Here is a 25487-nt window from a genome sequence, read left to right on the forward strand (position 1 = left end):
GACTATGATCTTGCGTAGAGTAAAATTCAATTGCATTTCTCATGATTCTTGGACTGAATCATCACAAAGAAGATGGAAAAACATTACGAACATGATAAAGTTCATGATCAAGAACTGAAACATCTCGTTATTATCTAAAGTAAGACTGAAATATGAATCAATTTTTTTTCACTTTCAAACTGTTAATGAATTTTGCTCACAACTGATCAATAGTTTCAATCCGTGTCATCATCATGATCTTGCACCTTAATTGTTCATTGTTAACATTTGGTGAAATCTGATATCACAAGAACAACAATTCAAAGTTATTATCTACAAAAATCTAACATTTTGATTAGTCTCCGATGATCAGAACTAATTTTACATGGAAAGTTCATCTTATTGGTTCATCATTAACTATGTTCAAAATTCATTGGCAACTGAAACGGTGACAAGTTAATTCCTTACAATCAACTGATTGTGATCATACTCTAGTAACCTGATTGTGTAAATTAAATTTCTAATTAAATGGCTTTAATTAAAAGATGTTGCTTCCTCTCAGTTCGCAGAGGAAGCTATTTAAGCGCTTTCTACACCTTGGTATGTAATTTAATCTTAATTGTTTTAACGATAATTGGTTATTTTAATCCACAATTAACTGTCTAACTGTCTTGTTAATCTTTGTCTAATGTTGAGTTAATTAAATTAAACCTAAACTACATCGAGATGATTATAACATCACATCATCATTTTGATTAGTTTTAGTCTTCATTTCTCATTTACTATTTACTTTAACTGCATCTTTCCACTAATCCATTAATTGTAGTTAATTATATGCCAACTTGGTCATTGATTTAATTTTCGTTGAGCTCTAATCATTGTCTAATTATTCTTGATTAGCAATTCCTAGAATCTATTTGTAACAAGTAAATCAACTTCAATATCATTACATGTTTCCCACTCAATCTAGTAAACGAAACAATTACAATCAGCTAATGATAATCATTTTCAAATACAATTGTTGTACTAACAGTTGATTAACAGAAAACTAATTTCCACAGGCTTGTTTTGAGTGATTAAATTAACAGTTTACTCAAAATAAATTTAGCCTTAGATTGATTAACAATTGATGAATTGATTTCTTTTAACCAGAATATCAGAAAATTATTACGAAAAACAATTTATTTGAATGTTAATTATCTCAAGAGCTTTTTATTAATATATTATATCTTGGATAGATAATTGAATCGAGTTCACAACAGCATTAAATGTAAAGGTATTCCCAAAGAGTTAATCGCTTGAGAATTGATTTAATTGTATATTTATATTACTAATAACACTAAGAATACTAACAAGAATAAGCCTTAAGAATAGTCTACTAAATTGTTGACATCTCAAAATTTGTATATCAACAAAAGTTACATGATGATCATAACCTTCATTAGAATTCACTCCGTATGAATAATTAATCCGAGTAAATATTAATAACTGAATTAATATATAAGAGAAAATGTTTCTCAACAATTAAATTTCACCAACAATCACTCTGAATGACCGATTGTTTCCTTTTCTTCATTTATCATCTGAAAACATAACAATAATTATGATAATACTTATCAGAACTTCATACTGTTCAGAGTTTAAATCAGATTAGATTGTTGTAATACTTTCACTAATTGCTGATTACTGTTCATGTCTTCAAACTACATCATATTTATATATTCAGTTTATATTCTGGTTATAAGTTAATCAGTTTGATTTGAAATTGACTCATTTGATTTCAGCCTGATGCTCATTAAAAGTTGAAACCAATTTATTTAGATTTAAATTGTTTGCTAACAATAAGTAGCCATGTAAATAGATACAAATTTTATCTTAATGATTAGTTATCGTAATGATTGCATAGGGAAACTAATTTAATATTCATTAACAATGAACTTTCAATATAATCTACTGTTGATCGTTAATTGTGCTCAGAAAATGATTGAATAATCTCATAACAAGATAATTCTTGTAATAGTTAAACTTTTAATTCCCTGATCATGTTTTTATAATCGAGTTAAATTGTTAATCCTTTTCAAGTTTCACTCTTAATTTAATTGATGATTGAAATGCTACTTTTTAATCAAATAATATCACACTAATTAACTTTTTTTTGTATCTCAATTAGGTATTTTACACGATGATTTTCATGGCTGGAACAATTAATATTCACTCCATGCAAAATGATTTCTGTGAGTATGATAATTAACATTCAATCTATTACATGGGCCTAAGTCTAATCATTGGAGTGAAATTAAATTAAACTAAATTAATCTGATTATCGTCGGATATCAAATTACTTTACATATTTAAATTGTCAATTAATTACGATTAAATTGTAAATCTCTCTCTCTCTCTCCTTGTTAACTTTAACAACTAAGTATTAATTTCCTTAATTGAGGACAAAATTAATCATCAATTTTAATTTTCACTTTTTAATACTCAAACTCAATCAGAAAATTGTCCCAAGTTTTCAAAATTAATTATCAAAAGTAATTGGATAATTGTGTTTAGATTTTCACAACTAATAAATTATATTCAATTATCATAGTGATAACACTTTTGATTCTAATAAATTTTGACAATTAAAGTTACCAAAGCTTTTAGTTATTTGTATTATTATCATAGATTCAGAATGAAAATTCATTTTCTTTTCTCAGTAACAATTGAATTTGATCAACTTTGTCAGAACTTTTTATTTATCTAAAGCTATTGTATCATAACTTTTATAACCTTTTATGTTACAGGTATTAAGAGTTTATTCATTGAACTTATTACATGATAAAAAAGATAGAAAGTTGAAAATTTTGAATTGATAGAGATGCTATCAGATTAAACTCATGGTGGACTGAAAAAAGAATCAAGAATGTTGATTTATTAATTCCTCTTTTCTACCTGGAAAATATTAAACCGAGATTGATGTTTATCTGATGACGATAAATAAACCTCATGATGTTACCTTTTCCGGAAGATTTCCGAGCAAATATATAACATTGATGTTACACACCTAAATCTCTGAATATTATACATGTTGTTGTCGATGTCATTCAAAGTCCAGAGGCACTTTTATAGTCAAATGAGTTTTATTCACATCTCGTACTAGATAATAAGATCTGGTGTAAATCAAATTTCTGAATGAAAATCTACTTTTTCTGGCATCTTAAATCAACGTATTGAGTTTATTTTATTCAGAGTGAACTGAGAATTAGCTTATTTAGCCTGAATCAATTATTATCAGATGAAGATTTTTCTATCTGTAAATTAATACATTGAAATATGACAACTTGCAATTTTTATAGTTTTCTCAGTCAACTTCACATGATAATTATAAAATGTTTTAATTATTTAATACCAATTACTTACTATTTCATTGGTTTTCATGATGTTCCTTATTTGCTTGATCCGTTAACATCCAAACGTTTTGTCCAATTGAATATTTATATGTAAATGGCTTTTTTTTTATTTTTGTTTTATTTATTATAGATATTTATTTGATAAGATAATAGTGTTTATTGTTTATCATCATCATCAATAAATGTTTAGAACAATTACAAAAAGTAAATTTAGTAAAATATTTGAGATTAATCAAGTTTGTTTGTCTTTCTAGACAATTCAATAAACAAATTTTGTGGTGTTACTTCTCGTACAGATTGTTGATTTACTATTTTTGCACTTTTAATTTCTTTTGCAGTTTTGAGATAGATATTCAATTTCTGTGGTTCTAATTCTTCATTATCAGTCATATACTTATCAGGGTTACTATTGAATTTAGCTATAAATTTTCCTTTGAATTTGAAAATTTCGTATCTTTCACTTTCATGTTTATTAAGAAATTTTTTAATTTCATCATTTTGTCCTTGGTCAGAATTCATTTGAACACATTAACTATGTAAAGAGTTTTATTATATATTGTTGATATTGAGTTAGGATGATTATTCACACAATAATTGAATTAAGACACAATTGGGTTTTTATTGTTACATATGGTTTGATTATTAACATTACTTCTCAATTGAGAAGCAATTCATGTTAATGTTTTGCGTGTCTGTGTTGCTTCTCAATTGAGAAGCAATTCATGTTAATGTTTTGCGTGTCTGTGTTGCTTCTCAATTGAGAAGCAATAATTGGTAGTAATAAATTTTTCTGAATATATTTTTCCGGTGATGATACAGTTTCGAATTTCAAACTTTATTTGTATTCTATCATTAATAATTTTGCTTTTACAAGATCATATTTGCGTTTTCGGTTAAAATATTTTGATTCTAAAAGAGGTAAGTATTTGAGTTGATCAATAGATAAATGAGTTGATAATAAATGGTTAGTAGTTCGAATAAAACAGGTTAACGTATGGTCAGCTCTCATTAACAAAATTTTTTCATGTTCTTGAATTGTTATAGTATAATCTGAATAAAGGTTAAGAGTCATTGTAAAAGGACTTACAATTAATCTTGCTTCATAACCATTAGCATTCAGATTCTCTAATAGAGTGTTTAACGAGCAATATTTATAACGATTGATTTCTTCTGTTCTTGACCAAATAAAAAAATCTCTATTTTGTTTGAGATTAACCATGTTTTTTATCTCATAAGCAGGAAATTTCAATCGTTTGTTGAGTTTTCTAATTTTTCTTCGGCTTGTAATTTTTGAATTTCTGTTAGATTTGATTTCGTGTCATCAAGAAATTGTTCTCCATAATTATATGGCTCCGTTACCAGTGTATTGCTAAATTTGAGACAAATTAGCTTCAAAATTTCGTCATGATAACTTTCAATTTTATCGTTGGTGATATTAATTATATAATCAGTAGTTAATGTATTAATTAATAAATGAATATCTCGTGTACCCATTTTCCATTGTGGATTCTTTTCATCGATTACTCGAGAAGCAATGGCTTCTTTTTTTAGTTGTTGATCGAATAATCTTTTTTCCATTGAATCATATGCGACGAAGCGATATATGTAACAATTTTTTTTTGACCATAACGATATATTCGACACGAAGCTTGAGAATCATTTGTTGGATTCCACGAGGTATCATATAGTATTAATCGATTAGCACTAGTAAGATTTATTCCAAGACAACCAGCTTTAGTTGATATTAGCAGCAAAACCATTTTGGAACATCTGTTGAACTTATCAATTACTTCAGCCTTTTTGTGATTCAATAATGTACCATCTAATCGTAAATAATTTTCATGTTTTTTCCAATGTTTACTTTTTCCGTGCTTATTGATAAAACTTTCTTTGTTTAAAAATTTTTCTATCACTGATAAAGTTGTTAATGATTGGCTAAATACTAACAACTTCTCATTTCTCTGGGCTGTTTCGTTAACAATTGTTAGTAAAAGAAGCATTTTATTACTGTTAGCTGCTATACCAGGTTTGTAATTTTCTAACACGTCTCTTGTTGACATCAATGATTTTTTTATGATATTTAAATCGACTGAATTAGCTGTTGATTCAATTTCTGGTTCAAGTTTTTGTGAAATGAAACAGTCATAATAAATATCTGGATGGTTCCAAATCTAATTAGTTTCGATAAAATTGAATTAGTTATTGTTCTTATGTCTTTTTTTTTATATAAAAAAACTTACTTTAAGTAACATTGCAGCTAAAGTAACTGGATTATAAAAGTTTCCACAAGTTATCATGACATTTAAAAATTTTTTCATTAATTTCATCTGTATGTCTGTTGATTTCACGGGAATAACATATTCGAATTTATCAGGTAAATCTTTGGTAAGTAAATCATTGTTACGTCTAATGAAAAGAAATTTAAAATTAAGTTAGAAATTCGCTTGTAGTGGATATACAGATGTAGATTAACATTTAGTGAGTAATATTAGCTTATAGTTATAATTACCTTTGAATGAATCCACGAATAAGCTTGTTTAACACATGAGTTTGTTGTTTCATTATATATTTGTCATGTTCGGTGCTATTTATACATTGTCCATTTGTAATTGGTCTTTCGAATTTGTTTATGAATTCCTCTTTTGTACCCAAGAAATGTGGTCGGACGAAATCGACCATACACCAGTATTCGACAAGGTTATTTTGTAAAGGTGTCCCAGTAAGGATAAGTCTTCTTTGAGTTCTAATTCGTTTCAATTGCTTACAAGTTTTACTTTCGTTGTTTTTTATACGATGACCTTCATCACATATTACAAAATCAGGTCCTGGATCTAGTAATGCTTCTCTGAGTGAAGATTCGTTCACCATTTTACAAAAACATTCAAATCCTATTAATAATACACCACCTTTGATTTTCCAATGATCTATAAGTAAAAAAAAAATTAAGTACAAAAAATTTATAATAGTTTTAATTAAATACTCACTTATTATTTGAATCTTCTCTAAGTTAGTTTTTCCAGTATTAGCAATGGAAATTTCGAAAAGTCTTTTGTATTGTTTCGATTTCCTTGGTAACCATATTTCAAATTCTTTGAACCAATTATTTAGAACGTTAACTGGTACAATAATCATTATCGATTTTGATTTGGTACATTTGAAGTAAATATCAACAAAACAAATTACTTGTAGTGTTTTACCTAATCCCATACTGTGTGCCAATATACAACCTAAACCTTTAGCTGAATTAAATTTTTGATAATTTCCGATGAGATTATCGTACATAAATCTAATTCCTCCAATTTGATGTGGTTTTAAGACCTTTGTTAAATGTTCAGCGACATATATTGGTGGTTGGTCATCATGATGTACGTTTATTCGAATATTCCCATTTTCATCAGGTACATTGTCTTTATCATCGTTATGATTTTTTATCGACGAAACAATTTGTTTTTGATTATCTTCATCGTCACTTGAAAGAAATATTTCATCAATATTTGTTTTTAATCTTTTTAACTCTTCGTCTCGAGCATTTTTTGTTTGTTCGCTTTCTGTTTCTTTTATCAATCGAATTCGTTTTCTCTTTATGAAATGATCATCTTCTACTTCTTTTTGTTTTGGAAGTTTGTTTTTTGTTGTTAAATCCATTTTTCTGTAATTTAAAAAAAATTTTAAAGGGTGAAAAAAATTTATCAAAATGATACTTTGAAAAGAAAAGTTTGATTTGCACATAAAAAGTTTGTAATTGGTTTCATTTAGATTGAAAAGTTGTTTGAATAAAAAAGTTTACAAATGAAAATGTATTGATATTGAAAATATGATGAAAAAAGAAAAAAAAAGAAAATATTATCGCTTTTCAATTGAGAAGCAATAATAATTTCGTAGTAATATGAACAACTGCTTTTCGATTGAGAAGCAATAATAATTCTGTAATAATATGAATAACTGCTTCTCGATCGAGAAGCAATAACAAATTTAGATTGTTAGAATACATATGTTTCTTGATTAAGTAACAATAAAAATCTATGTATATTAAAGCAATTGCTTTTCATCAGAGAAGCAATGATAAATTTGTATTGTTGAAATATAATTACTTTTCAATTGAGAAGCAATACCAAATCTGTCGATTAAAGCAATTGTTTCTCAATCAGGAAGTGATATTAAATCTATGCTAATTAAGAAAAGTGCTTCTTAATTAGTATGTGACAGTCAATTATTATTCGACTGAGAAGCAGTGACAAATCTGTTTAGATCAATTTAATTGTTTTTAATTTGAAAAACAATGATACTTAATGTTGATAATGAATATAATTGCTTCTTAACTAAAAAGTAATAATAAATCGAACTAATAAATTGTAATTATTTCTCGATCGAGAAGAGTTAACAAAACTGTATCGATTTCTTCACAACTGAACAGTAATTATAAATATCTATTAATTAAAAAGTTTGCTTCTTAATTTTTCGATGATCAAGAATGATTTTTTATATATTCATTATATATTTATTTTCAATCACAATATTTATAATAGTTTATTTTTGCTTTCATATTGAGTAGTAATTTTTTCAACAAACTGAATAAGTCTTAATTGAGTAGCAATTATTTTAATTGACGATGAAATAAACGGTGATAATTAATTACTGGAATTCAACTGTTTTCAATTAAAAATTAAATCTAAATGTTAAATCTGTGTCGATCTCAAATCAATTGCTTCTTAATCGAGGAGCAATAATAAATTTAAACTAATAAATGACAATTACTATCGAGAAATAGTTAATTGTACCAGTAAAAATAACTTGCTTCTCAACCAAAACTTATTGGTAAATAGATACTGATCAAAATTATTACAAATATAATCTGGTGGTGTATTTACCTGAATGAATTCCAATTGTTGTGTAAGAGAAATTTAATAATAATGTGAACGTCTTTTATGATCGAACATCAACAACAAGTTATCACAATTTTTTAACTGTCACCATCTAAACAACAGTAATTATATCGACATCACAATTGATTAATTAACCAACGATTTATAAATCATATATAGTTTCTCATGGGAATTAATAGTCATTGGTAAATAAACAGTTAACTAATTAACAAAACTGTTGAAAACAACAAGAGATGCGAATTTACACTTAAGACATAAAAGGTATAACAGAATTGATCAAATCGATCGGCTGATTTATGATTAGTTTTTAACAAGTTTGAAGTTAATTTTATTTAGATTGAAAACTTGTAGTTGATTCAAATTAAAATTGTGTTAAAAGAACTTATAATTTATAATGATTGATAAAATTTATCACGATTGAAATTGGTAAGATGAAACAATATGTAGTAGTTAAAGGTTGAATTTGTATTATCAGAATAGTGGAAATTTAGACTAATACACGATAATTGCTACTCAATTGAGAAGCAATAACAAATCCAGATTATTAGAATACATTTGTTTCTTAATTGAGTGACAATGAAAATTTAGTTAAATTAAAGCAATTGCTATTCGTCTGAGAAGCAATGTTAATAAATCTGTATTGTTTGACTATATTAATTTTCAATTGAGAAGCAATATTAATTGTGTAGTGTTAAAACAATTGCTTCTCGATTGAGAAGCAATAACAAATTTAGATTGTTAAGATACATATCTTTCATGATTGAGTAGCAATGAAAATCTATGCAAATTATAACAATTGCTTTTCGGATGAAAAGCAACAATTAATCTGTATTATTGGACTATAATCTATGCTATTAAAAGAAATCGCTTCTCAATTGAGAAGTGATATTAAATCTGTGCTGATTAAAATAATTGCTTCTCAATTGAGATGTAATAATAAATTATTCTCAGCTGGTAACTGGTTTTGTTTTGTATTGTTTCCTCTCTCACTTTAAGATTAATGATTAACAAATCATTTCGTCAAATCAGCTGATGATTTAGGAGATTTTAAATTTTCCTATGGATTAAGTTAATTGTTGTGATTTTTTCTTTATAAATCTGAGAACTATTAAATGTTCATTGAGACATTTTTTTGATAACAATTTTATCTAATTTGATGTTAACTTTTTCCAATATCTCAATAACTTCATCTGGTTAATTTTCTTGGCTTAATAAGAGATAAATTAATCCATCATCAGCAATTACATTGATTATTGTTTCGATAAATTTGTCAATCACTCGACGACCTTTGATTCCTTCAGCCCATGATTTGGTCAATAAATTGTCACTTTCAATCTAAAAAAGAAATGAACAAAAACAATTAGAATATCGTAAGAAATAATTTTCAATTAATTAAGCTTAATTGTTTCTCACCTCACAATCATTTGTAGGCACACAAGGTTGATTGAAGACAATTAAATCAATATTAGATTCTAATCGATGTTCCAATGAATCAATTAAATTGGTTAACACAATTTCAGGTGAATAAATGAGATTATTGAGGTTGATAAAATTTATCACGATTGAAATTGGTAAGATGAAACAATGTGTAGTAGTTAAAGGTTGAATTTTCAGAGTAGTGGAAATTTAGACTAATACACGATAATTGCTAGTCAATTGAGAAGCAATAACAAATCCAGATTATTAGAATACATCTGTTTCTTGATTGAGTGATAATGGAAATTTAGTTAAATTAAAGCAATTGCTATTCGTCTGAGAAGCAATGTTAATAAATCTGTATTGTTTGACTATATTAATTTTCAATTGAGAAGCAATATTAATTGTGTAGTGTTAAAACAATTGCTTCTCGATTGAGAAGCAATAACAAATTTAGATTGTTAAGATACATATCTTCATGATTGAGTAGCAATGAAAATCTATGCAAATTATAACAATTGCTTTTCGGATGAAAAGCAACAATTGAGAAGTGATATTAATCTGTGCTGATTAAAATAATTGCTTCTCAATTGAGATGTAATAATAAATTATTTTCGATTGAGAAGCAGTGATAAATCTGTATAGATCAAATTAATCGTTCTGATGCTGATTAATGTTTCTTAATCGAGAAGTTATAATAAATTTAAACAAATAAATTGTAATTACTTATCGAGAGTTCGTAATTTGTCATAATACTTTTATTTTATCATTTTCGTCAATTTTTTTTATACAAAATATGCAAAACTAAGTTTACAATTAATTTGTCAAGTGTTTTTCCTTGAAATGACGACCAATATTTGCATATTTAGCAACAATTTTCGGAGGTTGACAATAGCAGCAAATTGCAACATATTTACTGCTTGAAATATGTTGAATAACATTATTAATTCTATTTTTTCCGTCGTAATTACAATTTGGATGATATCCGCATTTATCACTTTTACATGTTTCAGTTTCTTGGTTGATTATTACAAAGTTTTTTGCCTGTTGTCTTATTTGTTTTAAGTTAATTTTTTCGTTAGTATCTTTATCGGTACAATAATATTTAAATAGACGACTTTTTTGTGGGTCAGAACATTTGTTTTTATATGTTTCGACGAAACCATCATCATCAATAATTTCCGTTGGTAATGGTGGTCTCAAATCATTTGAAACAATAAACGTAATGTTTCTGTCCATTAAGTTGAGTTGCTGAAGGATATTTTCCGAAGTTTCTTTGTTTATTATAATTTGGTTGTTGAAACTCGACGAAGAAGGTTCTGAAATTTCAAATGTAGATTGAATTTGATCATTAGCTTGAAATTCAATCAAACTGTTATTTGTTGCTATCAAAAAATCCACAACTGGATTAGTTTCATTTGGATTCTGTATATATTCGATTGGTGGATTTGGGACAACAACTCCTTGATTGGCAATTTCAGTTTCAAAATTTTGAACTAATTGAGTTGGAAGATTTGGCACATCTTCCTCCATTGATATAAATTCTTCAACAATATTAGTTTCAAAATTTTGTAACAATTCAGTTGGTGAATTTGATGTATTATTGTCCATTTGAACAACAGCTTCTTGATTGATAATTCCAGTTTCCAAATTTTGGACCAATTGTGTTGGAGGATCTGACACATCTTCTTCCATTGATATACATTCTTCAACAATTTCAGTCTCAAAATTTTGTAACAATTCAGTTGGTGGATTTGATGTATTATTGTCCATTTGAACAACAGCTTCTTGGTTGATAATCCTAGTTTCCAAATTTTGGACTAATTGAGTTGTAGGATTTGGCACATCTTCTTCTATTGATATAAATTCTTCAACAATTTTAGTCTCAAAATTTTGTAACAATTCGTTTGGTGAATTCGTTATATCTTCCGTTGGGACAACAACTCCTTCAGTTGGAGGATTTGATATATCTTCTCCCATCGAAATAAATTTTTCAACAACTTCAGTCGTCAAATTTTGAATTAATTTGGTTGAAGGATTTGTCATATCTTCTTCTATTGGAGCGATTTCATGGTCAATAGTTGTTGAAATTGTTGAACTTTCTTTTTCTTTGTTTTGAGATGATGACGTTGGTAGAGTACACAAAATATCATCACCGATATCTGGTAAGATATCAGGCATCAATTGGTTGTCGAAATCTTTAAAACTATTAGTTGAGTGATCTTCGACAAGTTCAATGTTCTGAGAAAATTCTAAATACGAATCTAGAATGTGTTCATCGTGAATTTTGCAATAATCACGGAATACGAATACTTGATCAGCATTTTGTTTTTTCGATTCTTTGTCGTTATATCCAAATCTCGGGATGGTCTTTTCTTTTAGTATATTTATAGTTGGGTCGAGTTTTGCGGTATAACATGAGTCCAAATATACTAGTATCTGTATTAATTCTATATAATTATAACCAGCGAATTGGTAATTGACATTGTGTTTAGCTTCTTTCAATTTTTTGAATAAAGCCAACCGATATTGTGATCTCAGTGGCTTTTTTGGCAAATTTAAAGCGGTGAAAATTTCTGCCTAAAATGTAAACAAAAGAAAAAATTAATCATCGGTAAATAAATGTGGTTTAAGTTTAGAAGCTACTTACAATTTTTTTTGGACTAAATGATGTAAATGATTTGGAGCCAATATTCTCCATGGTAATTTTTCAATTAATTTCTTTAATCACACAATTTATAATTTTATCACATTTTATCACAAAATTATCAGATTAATCATAAAAATTTAATTATAATTGTTGATGTAAATAATTGAATTTGCGAAGCAATGAATTTTAATTTTAAAAAGCTTTAATTTCAAATTATTCTATTCTAAATACAAAACCGCGTTTTTTGAATTTTGTTTTATTTTTTTCATAATCGCGCCACTTTTATTTTCTTTTTTACATGGTTTATATTATCTTTCTGGGTCAGTTCCCATTTTGCGTCAGCAAAATTTGTTAATGTCTAGTTCTATCTGTAAATTAATACATTGAAATATGACAACTTGCAATTTTTATAGTTTTCTCAGTCAACTTCACATGATAATAGCTCAATAGGCTGATACTCATATAAATGTATTTTCTGTAAATTATGGGAATATAATTTATATTTCATAAGGTAAAGAATCTTAAATTCACTATATTTTCAAATAAAACTTTATCTAATTGCCATGGATCTTGTTCAGAACTCACAATGCTCATAAAGAGAGAGATAAAAACACCTTCATGTCAACCAGAGCACTTTGAATAACCATTTATCTGAATCGTTTCCACGTTTGAACTTTAAAACTTTTCAATAAAATGAATCTAGTTTGAAGTTAGTTATTCTTGTTCAATTCATTACTTATATTACATTGAAATTCAGGATAATATTGTAAATCTCTTTCTAGGGAATAAGATAAATTCATTAAAATAAAATTTTACTGGCGTGTTGAAGCTCATCAAAATGGGATGATAATTAATCAGAATAAAAGATTTTATCCAAATATTTCGAGCCAATTGACCTGCAACTCACAAATATGAAAATGAGTTCGATAAAATTGAGTCCTTAGTGTTTTATTATCTCAGGGTATCCATTATTTCATACTTATGATGCTGAATTTTTTATATTCTGGACTCTTTGAAATCCCCTGGGCATTAACAGGGCTACAGATGATGCAAAGTTATTCAAATATTGAGCCTCAATTATTGTTGACCAGTTGAAAATTATTAATAATTTTTGACTGATTGGCAACAAATTGAATGCAAAGGTTTCCAATTCTCGAGTCAAGAAGGAATCTCGATAATGTTGAGAGAAAAATGAATTATGTGAAGAAACAGAAGCGAAAAGTAAAGGAAATGATAAAAGAAGAGAAAAGAAAAAGTTCTGAAGAGAATGAGCAATTTCCCCACACCTAATGGATTCTTCGACTATTATCTCAGCCTTTTCATCTTCACCATCCAGTGAATTTTTAGATAGTCAAAAAAGATAAAAAAATCATGGAAAAAGAAAAGACGATGAAGATAATGATGGAAGCAATTTGTTCATCGAAGAAAAAAAATTGATTACTGAAAACTGAATTTCTAGTTCACACTTTTTGAACTCTATTCACAATTTAAGATAATCACATAATCATCGGATGGACATTCAATTGTCCGAATATTTTCTGGATGATGTTTTTTGTCTTTTTCCTTTTTTCTTTCTTCTCCAATGCGATGGAGACCGTTTATCATAATTTTATCTTCTCATATCATCAACATGATGTAAGTTCCATAAGCATTATCATCCTACTTATCATCTTTATCGAATTCTGGTTTTTAGTGGAAGCTGAAATGAGGATAAAAATATTCTATTTCCTAATAAACATGAGGTCTTGATGACCAACATCATTGTTATAATGTTCATGATTTTATGAAATAGAATATTTTTTTAGAGCCATGATACGAAACGTGAATATAATCACAATCCGAGTCTTAAGAAGTTTTTTCTATAATAGAGAATTCGAGTTCTTTAGTCTTTCATCTTTATCCGTGGACATTGAGAGGCCAACTTCAGGAACTTCATGATAATCATATTCAGAAATATCAGTTTTTGTGAGTCAACTTTGAATTTTGAATGACAGGCTTAATGTGGTTAACATGTATTCATATTCACTTGAGAGGAAATATAATTAAATATTGAATTCTGTGTATGAATCATAAGTTATTTATCATAAAAATCATGATGATCCACAACTGTGACGATTTAATTTAATCACAACCATTTATTCATCTTCAGCTATCTTATCACATTGAACTTATGGTACACAAATGACAGTAAGATATTAAAAACCTTGAATAACTCTTGATAATATCCGAGAAAAAAGTCTAAATTTAAAAGATATTAAACTTTGGAACAAAAAAATGTCTTAATTAATAAAAATAATTCAATTTTCAATGGAATTCAATTTCATGATCGAAGTTAAGAATCTGATTTGAGCTCCATAATATAAATCGGATCTCATTAGTTTCGCAGTTATTGAATTCACCGGAAAATAGAAAAAATCTTTCATATTGCTGACTAAAGATTAGTTCGAATTTCATAAAATTCGAAAATCGATCTCAATATTTAATCTGATATTATTTATATCATGAGCTTTACTTCACATTTCATTTCAGATGTTTTTGTTATTGGACTGTGCTTGATGATCATGTCGGCATTGACGATAATCACATCAATCATCATGATCCTTGGAATAACTGGGGTAAGTTAATAAGATAATTTAGTTGAACGATTAATGAATAACCTGTTGATTGTTCAAATTAACTGATTCTCACAGGAAAATGTCAGCCTTTTGTTACCTTGGATAGCGACTATTTTTATCTTAACAATTCTTGAAGGAATCATAACTGTATTCATGATAACAAGATCTGTAAGTACAAAGGTAAGACAATTAATCCATCAATCAGTTCAACATTTAGTTTAATCGTGATTAACAGTTTTCTTACTATTAGATTAGTTTGACTTTCACCAAATATTAGTTTCTAGTGCAAATATAATCAATTAGCTTGATCAATGATTAGATTATGTTTTGTAGACTTGATTGTGATTATGCTTTAACTGATTTGTTATTTTAATTGAAATTGTAACAGTTTGATTTGCAATTCAGCAGCTAATTAGTTAATTTACTTCTAGAAATTTAGCTTGTGTGATATTATGAGTATTTTAATCAAGCAGAATGAATTTAATTACTCAAATTGAAGTTCAGTATAATTTTGATGAGCACTAGATGATTATTGAATTATAAGCTTGTTAATTACGTCGCAAATAAATATCACATTAATAGACAATACAAATGTAGTCAAATTATTTGAATCAATCAATAACTATTTTAATGATCCACTTGATTGTTTTCATGATAATCAAATGGTTGGAAACAATCAATTAAATTGTTAATGTAATCTTTGTAATCACTAAAATGATTGTCAAAAGTTTTTCTATCTCATCAGATTTCCTGTTTATCTTTGTTGTCAGATTAAAGGAGAATTGGAATCATGATTTAATTAATTGTTTACTCAGTAATTGTTTGATTTAGAAAGACTGATTTAAAACAATCACAAGCGATTAATGAGTAAACAAACTTTTAACTGATCCAAAAGTTGACCATCTAAAATAATGTCCAACTTAAGACCTTTAAAAGGAAAAGGATTAATCGATATCATGCCGGAAATCAGGTTGTAATGAAAACTAAAATAATCGATTTGTAATCGGACGACAATCATGGATGTGATTGCGATGATTAAAAAACAATTAGTTGATGATGATCGTATTATTTACCAAAACACTGTAACTTATTGTCAGATAAAATAAGAGATCTGGTAATGTACTAGTTGTAAATTGTAGATCGTGATGGAGAAAATGGTTGATTGCTGGAAATATTATGATAACATTTGATCAACATGATAATTTGATGGATGAGTTAACATTTACTGATCTCACATCAGAACTTTATCCAATTGGGGTTAACATGTTTCCTCTGTAAATTTGAACTATTTCTGTGAGATACTTTAATCGAATTAAGTCAAATTTATTCTTTATAAACATTAATCAATCAGAACTCATGCAAACAATCAATTGTTTCAAACTTTTAGTGATACAATTAATCAAGTTCAATCAGGTTTATCAGATTCTACCATCGATCGGTAGTTAATTAATCTAAAGTGCTCATAACTCAATAATTTATGCTACAAGTTCTGGATTAAATTGTTGAATTGATTTTTGTACTGATTCCGTTTCCTGTATTGGAGTGAGTTATTTTCATACTTATTAATATTAATTTTAATATCTCTTTTATTATTAGTCTATCGATCCATTTATGATTTGTATGGTTACAGTTGATTTAATTATCTGCTCGGCAAATGTAAGTATTCACTGATTATTTAAAGTTCATCATTCATAGATAATAATTGACAGAGTTTATGGCAGAATATCAGTTGTTGAGTAAGTAGATAAATTATCTAACCACGAAACTAGATCATGATGAAAATACATCCAAGGAAACAATCGAATTCTTGATTTAAACTTTTGTGTTGATATTTGACAATAAACAACATGTAATTTGTCTGATGTTTACAGCAAAATCTTTAATCTGAGCTTATGCATCTTGATCTTGCTGATTCTGGTCAACTGATGTTGTTCACTTGTAGATACAAACTTTCAATCTGATTGTAAAGAATCGCAAGTCTGAATAAGAATGATTTTGTAACTTTATCAAGCTTATCAGTCAGAAACTATTGCTTATTCTCACCTAAAGATGCGGAATACATGCAACAGATAAGAATGATTGGAATGAGCTTACATGGGTTTATAATCGAGTTGTGATAGAATCGTAACAACAGTAAACATTCAGTCAACATGTAATCCTTTTCTTTTTTTTCCTAACAATAAATAAATCTACAGCTTAAATTACCATAAAATGTTTACACAAGTTCTGATTCATTCAGGAAATTCAATTACTCGATGAGTAGAAGAAGGAAATTCTTGAGATAGTATTAAGAATCTAAGGTAACTCAAAGTCACAGGTTAATCAGAACTTTAAGTCTGTTCACGTTGTTACTTGAAAACAACCAGAATTTAAATAATCAATATAATAAGTAAACAAGTAAACAAAATTTCAAAGTTCATCAATTTTCTCGGCGTTGATAATAATAACCAAGAGAAATATCCTAATAATCCGATTGAAAACTTATCTCAAAATCTAACAGTTGGCTATGCAATAATTGTGTACGATTGCCTTTGAAGACTCCAAGTTTGAATTGTCTGAAAAGTTAGAACAGTTCATTGAAATTCAACCACCATGTCCCAGAATATTTCATCGATTTTTTATTCTTTTTATCGAAAAACAAAACTTAAGCTTCAAATAAGATGAATGAAAAATTTTCTCGACTTATTGGACTATAAAGTTACTAATGAAACTGATTACACTTCAGTAATGATGATTTGATTCAGAACTTTTTTTAAATGATTGAATATTCTGAATTGACTAAGAAAAACTCACTCGCTTGAGGATTTGTTGGTTTATGAAAAAATTCATTATCTTTTACATCTTCAGGTAACATTAACAGCTACATCAATTACTGGGTGGAAGAAAGTTTTATTATATTCATGGTGATTTCTTCCACTATAAAGAATCATCATAAAAAAAACAGAAAGACAAAAAACCTAAATTATACAAATGAGTGTTTTTGATAATAATCTCGAAGAAAAAAATGAATTGAAGCTCATGGTGGGATTCATGAGGCATCATGATAATGATCATACTGATTGTTACAAATTTTGTTTATCATTGCAATTATGTTGATGATTAATGGTGAACTTTATGATTGTTACATCAACTATTATTTCTGGTGAGAATGCAGCGAAAAAAAAATGCCACAGAAAAGGAACCATTAATATTATTATTGTGCTCATGATTCAACGTGATAAGATAACTGATGCTATTCAATTGAAGTTAAGAATACAAGGATGAGAAGGTTATTTCAACGGTCATCATGTAGGCGAAAAAGTTTATGATAAATAGACAAAGAGCTAAAATCCAATGTTTTTATTACCTGAAACCTTATCTGGTTTTATCTTTATTTTTGTTTGCTGATTCTTGCGGTTTTCCATTCATGATAATATGATTTCTATAAAGATTAACCTTGAACAGGTGAATGGTGTTCTTCATGGTTCTTGTTGATAATGATAAATCTCCAACTGAATGTATACGATCAATCATGATCTTCATTGACATTTATCATTCGATTAGCCAGGATACTATTCATTATATTACAATATGTTCTAACACTGGAATAGTTTCCTCATGTTTCTATGAATTTATCTTTTATTGTGTCCATGAAATTGAAACAAGCTGATTAATATAAATTTAAATTGATTACCACCAATTGGGCTTTGTTTCATGATTGATAACATACGAGCGCGAATATCATGATAATTTACCTTTTTTCTTGCTGAACAATTTCAGTCAAATAAAAAGCAAGAAAACTTATTCTTGTTTCCTACGTAATAATAAATATCGTTACATGAAATTAGTTTCACGTTGTATTATCAATATTCTCATTGTTAAAACTATCCTTTTTCTTTTTCTTGTCTCATCATACAAATGAGAATATCTTTATGGTGTGATTCATGCTGATACCATCGATATGTTATCATGATTATCATGATTAGGTACAGAATGAAACATATAAGAGTTGATGATATTTGGTTAGTTTCAAGTTTATTTGTATCAATATCGTATTTTGTTTCACTTTTCTGACTGAAATTCATATGAGTTTCATTCTGGTTCTCATGGCAAACGCTTCTAATTCAGAATAATCTTTAGGGCTAATGCATGAGCTAAATGACTAGAAAACAAGGAAGGTCAGTTTAATGCTAGAATTGTAATTAGCTTAACGATCTGAATGTGATCATTAACCACAACTTCATGATACTCAGAATACTTTTCAATTAACTTCTGTAACTTAAATCTCCGGTCAGTTATTACTTTTTTTTTGACAGAAAATTCTGGTGAAAAAAATTACCAGGTTATCTTAATGGTTATTTCCTGATTCTTATTGCTCATGGTTCTTCTTCTAGTAAATACAAAAGGTTCATTTTCGATAAATTGTCATCCAAAGTACAATTAATATCTTATCATGATTTAAAATCTTTGATTACGGATCAGAATGAATTGTTTATTGATTCAAAATCAGCTTGAGTTAAACTAAAACTTTCTCTGTGTATTCTGTTAATCTGATTAAAAGATAATTGAAACTTTTTAAGTTCATCTTTGGAAATCTAATCATTATTTAAGATTAAAACTTAAACAGAAACCATCAGACATGATTATCGTTGAGTTCAGTTCCAAGAAGCAGCTTCATCATGTCAACTTTTATTGTCATCAAAGTATTATCTTTGTCTTTCTTTTATTTGCTCAGAGAAGATACTTTTTCCTTTAATCATGTCAACATGATAATTCAGTAGAAACTTTTTATTTGCAATCATCGGAAGATCTTGATTCTAATACAACATCCAGATTATCGTGAGGTTCATTATAAATCGGATTTTCACTTATTTTTTTCATATCTTTAGCTGTGTTTACATGTCATAGACTCTGAAAGATTCAACTGAAAGTGTCACTTATTATTTTGCCCACAGGAAGTAAGTTCATTAAGGGCTTACAACTTGTAGTGCAAAAAATTCTGTGAATGAATTCCTCAATTCAGTTTATACAGCAACATGTACGAATGTACCTCTCAAATGTTTACCTTCATTTGTAAATCACTAAAGGAATAGTCATAATGTTGTCTATTTATGAACATTTTTAGACGAAAATCGCGATTTTCAGCTCTTTTCAAGCCTAATTATGAACAAAATTCTGACTGACAATACCATGGAAAGCAAAAGACTAAATCCTTTGTCAGTCTTTTCTTTTCATTTATTAAGAAATCCGAATCAAATGAGATCAATTGTAATATTACATCGATACTATTGAAAACCAATCTATCATGATAATAACCCTGAATTGGTTAAGATAGCATGAAATTGATAGTACTGATGGTAACATATTACCTGGATACTCAGATTGAAAGTATAGAAATATTATGAAAATCAATCATCTTTTTTATCGTTATATTATAAGTCAGAGCTCCATCTTATTAGCTTAACAGCTAATCCTTCCTGGAAATTATTATTAATAAACTCATGACTACCTGAAATTACCTGATTATTTCTCAATTCATTGTATTAATATTTCTTGGACAAATTATATGAAGAACAACAATTTTGCTGACCTACTAGCAATAAACTGTCAATACCTTGAAGCACCAAAACTATCAAAATAAACAAACGTCTACACTGCACATCGATATAACTTGTACAATCCTAAGCTTTGGCACTCGGTTAATGATTGAATATGAATAATTCATCATCATGATAATCAATATGTTATTACAATAGTAAATTAACTCGGCTTTTGTGACTCGCCATTATATAAACTGTTATTCGTGTTATTAATATTTCATACAGAATCGATAACCAGAATTTACTAAGAGTGAAAAAATGAAGTTTACTTAGTGATCATTATAATCATGATAGTTTATGATCATATTGAGATACAATTAATATAAATATAACTTAAGTTTACTGAAGCTCCAACGAAATGTCCATAGCGTCATTTTCACATAAATCTTTTGATATTTTATAAGTTGATTAGTTTTTATAATCAAGATCATTCCCTCTGTGATAAGTCATCAGCATCTGATTATTCATGAATGAATAAGCCCTTCTTAAAATGTCAAACATCATGGTCTCAACTCAGGTAACCATTGAAGTGGTAAAAAATAAATCACTTGAAAGCTAACATGATTAGGTTGAAATTAGGCTGAATAGTCTAAGTAAATACATGAATATTATCAAAGACATTCAATGTCAATAAAATAAGTTGACAACTTGAATGGATATTAAGTGATACAAATTTTCATTGGAATAGAGCAAGAATCAGAGTTGAGAAAATTTTATTCTTTACAAAAAAGCTATTCAAAGCCAAATATGATCATGAAACTGGACTCATGATACTCTGAATACATTTGAAATGAGAATAAGGAAAAAATCAAAATTCTGAAATTGAAACATGTTCGAGTATCAATACTGTTATCGAGAAATTTGTTAGATTGAAATTCATTGATTTACAATAAACCTTTAGAATTGAATAAATTATCCAGATAAAAATAGTACATCCGAAGTAACAATAATTCATGGGAAAAGAAGAATCAAATCAATTTCTTTGTTAATTTCGAGGCTTCGTATTGAAATTGAGATCTGAAGAACTCAGAATAAGCTCAAATTTGAAGGCGAAGGATGAAATTTATTCAGAGTCATGCTGATGCTGATGATTAAATTGCGATAAACAATTCAAATTAAAATCTTAGCTGCTGAGTCTAATAAAGTAACTTCTTATATCTGAATAGATTTCGTTTAAATTGTTTAGTTATACCAAATGATGCATTTTTCTTAAGCATTCAATTTCCCTTTACTTTCATTGTTGGTGTTAATCAGAGTACATTCATTGTTATTTAAACTGTTCTAGAATTTAATTGCATGTAATTAGCCCTTGATATTTGGAGCTAAGCTAATCAGTATGCAATGGAAATGTCACAATCGGACCCAATTCATACTCAACCAATAAGAAAAAGAGTTAATCATCTCAAGCAATTTACTCTCTTCGCGCTTTTGCTTTGTTTCCCCAGAAAACTTTTCTTCATCTTTTAAATGGATTAGCCTCTTTTTAGCTTAGCCCCACATAAACGCTCACGCGAGTTGAAAATGTTATGATAATATTAATAACATGATGATTATGGATGAATTTCGGATTTTGAATTGTCTCATCATAACTTGTCAAACAAATGCTGTAACGGAATGATTTCAAAATGATAATATTTCGAATATAATGTAACTTGTCATCAATCCGAATACCCTAAGTTCTGAATAGATGACAAGGAGACAGTAACATCACCTTGAGGATCAATATCAGAAGTCTTTTTCAATGGAACGTTATCAATTGATAAATATTAATACACGTATATATTAAGATTAAAAATCGGTATGAGAACTTTTTTTACTCATGAATATTTATTTTTACTGGTCGTAAACTAGAATGATAATGATTTCTCATGGATTTTATCATAATTTCATCAACCATTTCTTATCCAGAGTTATCTCAATGGTAATATAGTGATTTACATTAGAGAGAAAGAAAAAAATCTTTCAATTCTTTGATTCTTAATATCCTCAGTTGAGTGAATCATTATCATCATCTCCAATAATCATGATACAATGAGCAGTCTAATCAAATGCACCAGAAACTGATTACACTCATTAAAAAAATATCATAAAGAATAATGAATTGTTATCAATTTAATGCTGAATGTAAATATGCTCAGTTCATCGCTGAATAATAACATCGATCAGATAAAGTTCAAAGCAGATTATTTTTTATACTTTGTTATTGTTTTTCTATTCGATATTCACTGTTATTTTTTTCGTACTCATGGGACCCGAAGGATTTTGTTCATGGTAATTACATAACTACAGGGCTATTCAGTATTCATTTTTTTCGATGTTTTTAGCGATTTTCTCAGCCAAGTCCTAAAGACTATATAAAGAAAATCTCATTTGAAAAAAAATTTCCCGCTCGCACCAGATGAGACACAGTCACAGAGACAATCTCTGTGTCTCACTGTGGTGAGACATATGATTAATCGATGATCATGATCTCTCAAAATTACAAATCGGAAAAAACATCGGTAAAATAGCCGAATAGCCCTGTACATTTTTATTAGTATTGCACACGAGTTTTTCAGTGCCTCATGGATTACAATAAGATTTTCCATGAATATTATGAGAGAGCCTGAGGTTATTTAACACTGAAAAACTCAAAAATATCTTCCACCTTCAGGATAATTTAGTAATGATATTTTTACATTCTGTCAATTCCCATGAAATACCACATTTGAATGTGCTATAATCAATTGCGTCTAACTGATCAATACAAATGTAATCTGAAACTTTGCTTATTAATGGCTGAATATTTTTCATCATGATTTTGGTGAAACATAACTTGAATTTCATGGCCATGTGACCTTGTTACATGAAACTCTGAGGTTCCAGCCATGAATGATGAAATTTTCTCAAATCAATCGTCAATCAAATACATATTTTCTAATATTTTCTCTCTTTTATCATTCAGATTTATGGACTTCTCTGTGTAATATCACTTTTCTTTGAAATTCGTAAAAAGAGAAATTCTCAATCTCATGATGAGACCAGATTATATAAGGTAAATCGTCATTCTATCCAATTTCTGTCATTTTAGTCATGTTACATGTTAAATGTTTTCCTGTTTACCGATTGTCACAATTGACCCAAACGCTTGTTCAATACAGTTCGAGACTGTCTCCGGGGGCAATTAATATAAGTTATATAATTTATGATCAAAATTAACTATTGATTATGGTTAGATTGACATAGAAAAGGTTCATATTTAGCTCATCCTTGGGATTGTGAACACTCTGCATGAGGTATTGGTTGCTGTTCATTTTGTTTGAATTGGTTCATTAATAATTAAATATTACTTTTTTGATTTATGATGCTAATTAGATGATTAATTGTTACTGATAAGCTATTATCTTAATAAAACTCGATGGTTGATCCTTCTGGTTTTCCTCATAGTTATTGTTCATCTAAATGATTAAATAGTTGATATAATATCGCCTTATATTAGTTTACCTGGGACATCTCTATTCTTACTCCTTTTTCATCAGATGTCGAGCCAACCGGAAGAGGATGGAGCTCAATTCAGCTTATCTCGAACCTCAAACGCCTGAGCCTTTAAACGGGCCCCAAGCTGCGCGAATCATTCACCAATATTTTTTCCTTTATTTGTCCTGTAATTTTCTTTCTTTGACTTTTTTCTTTTTCTTTTTCTCTTCATCTTCTATCTGTTCACCCCACATTCCGTTTCCATGGTAACGTTCTCCAGAAACAGAAGACTATTTTCACTTTTAATATCTGATATTTGAACTTTTCTACTCCTATTACTTATTATTATATATTAATATTACCAGAGACCTAATCAGATGGAGATACCGTGCAAGGATAACGAGGAAATAAGCAAAGAGTATCTTCTCACCTCATCTCCTCAGCGACTTCCGGTTTGCTCACAGACTGAAGAAGATAACAAGTCAAGTACATCGTTTCTTAGTATGAAATGAATCACCTTAGATGACCACAGAATTTGGAGTTACACATATAAATATTCATTCGTATTCATAACTCAATGAATAACAATTCCAATCTGATAAATGTTAAAATCTTATCTCTTCATCATCAGAATCCCGATGATAAAATGACCCATGTTAATAACAATCTTGATGTTCGTTGTACTTATCCAGTTGTACCAAATGTCGTTACAATCTGGACCATTTACTGGATTAATTTAAATCCATGTTAATCAATGAACAGATGAAGGATCTACAATAAGCTTATATAAGTCAAATACAAAATCATCTGAATATTAATAATGTTATGATAAAAAAAAACACATTTTGATCCTTAATCCATTAAAAAACTAAATTCAAACCTAATCAAAAATATTAATCACCCAAAATTGGATCAGAATATTTAAACCCAAATTAACTAATTTAATTAACGATCAAATATAAAATATGTAACATTCAATTTTTGATAAATTGTACATTTGTCGATATATTATAACTAAATCTACACTTAATTGTTACAATAAATCGTAAAGAATTAAATCTTGGATTGTCATTTTCTTCTCAATCAATTTTTGTGACAAAAATTTGGGTTAATTGTTATGTTATTTATTAGAAATTCTTATCGAAAATTTAATCATAATTAACATTTCATTGCTTATGTTCATTGATTTAGAATCAGTCGTTGTAATTAATGTTTGCATTTTCTCCTTTGCATTGCAAAAATTATTGCATTGAGTTAATTTCTTGATGTGATGAATCTGAATTAAAGTTGATATCCATCTGAAGATACAAGAGTAACAACAATGAAAGTGGATTAGAAATTTACATGATAATTTAATAGATTTTAAACTACGATTGAATTTGAACTGAGCTAATCCTAATTGTTACTGTCATTGCAATAAGTGATAGAATCGTTTTGAAGCTTTTGATTTAATCAATTAAGCTCTCAAATTATTTAGAGACCAATTCCAATCGGTTTAATGAATTATCTTCATT

General features: G+C 28.1%; 2 protein-coding genes across 7 annotated transcripts; one reads left to right on the forward strand and one right to left on the reverse strand.

Moving 5' to 3' along the window:
- The first annotated feature begins 53 nt into the window (after positions 1-53).
- LOC128397813 (uncharacterized) lies at positions 54-25075 on the forward strand. 6 transcript variants are annotated; one of them, XR_008327010.1, is made up of 8 exons: positions 54-579; positions 2150-2213; positions 14853-14938; positions 15014-15118; positions 16535-16594; positions 23462-23551; positions 23996-24239; positions 24339-24521. XR_008327010.1 is itself a non-coding variant. In XM_053358563.1 (7 exons), exons 1-7 carry the CDS (start codon positions 508-510, stop codon positions 24483-24485), a joined length of 624 nt encoding a protein of 207 aa, XP_053214538.1. In that variant the 5' UTR covers positions 54-507; the 3' UTR covers positions 24486-25075. The 6 variants fall into 6 exon arrangements, 4 of the variants coding, with proteins under 4 accessions (XP_053214538.1, XP_053214539.1, XP_053214540.1 ...); XR_008327011.1 differs by having other exon boundaries at positions 24036-24160; XM_053358563.1 differs by lacking the exon at positions 23996-24239 and having other exon boundaries at positions 24339-25075.
- Positions 4208-8785, reverse strand: LOC128397812 (helicase ARIP4-like). The gene is made up of 5 exons (XM_053358562.1): positions 8243-8785; positions 6359-7023; positions 5884-6298; positions 5615-5780; positions 4208-5545 (listed from the first exon to the last, which is right to left on the reverse strand). The coding sequence occupies exons 2-5, from the start codon at positions 7017-7019 to the stop codon at positions 4922-4924; spliced, it is 1866 nt and encodes a 621-aa protein (XP_053214537.1). The 5' UTR covers positions 7020-7023; positions 8243-8785; the 3' UTR covers positions 4208-4921.
- Positions 25076-25487: the final 412 nt, after the last annotated feature.

This window comes from Panonychus citri, unplaced genomic scaffold, assembly GCF_014898815.1.
Source record: "Panonychus citri isolate SS breed McGregor unplaced genomic scaffold, ASM1489881v1 Contig00040, whole genome shotgun sequence".
NCBI lineage: Eukaryota > Metazoa > Arthropoda > Arachnida > Trombidiformes > Tetranychidae > Panonychus > Panonychus citri.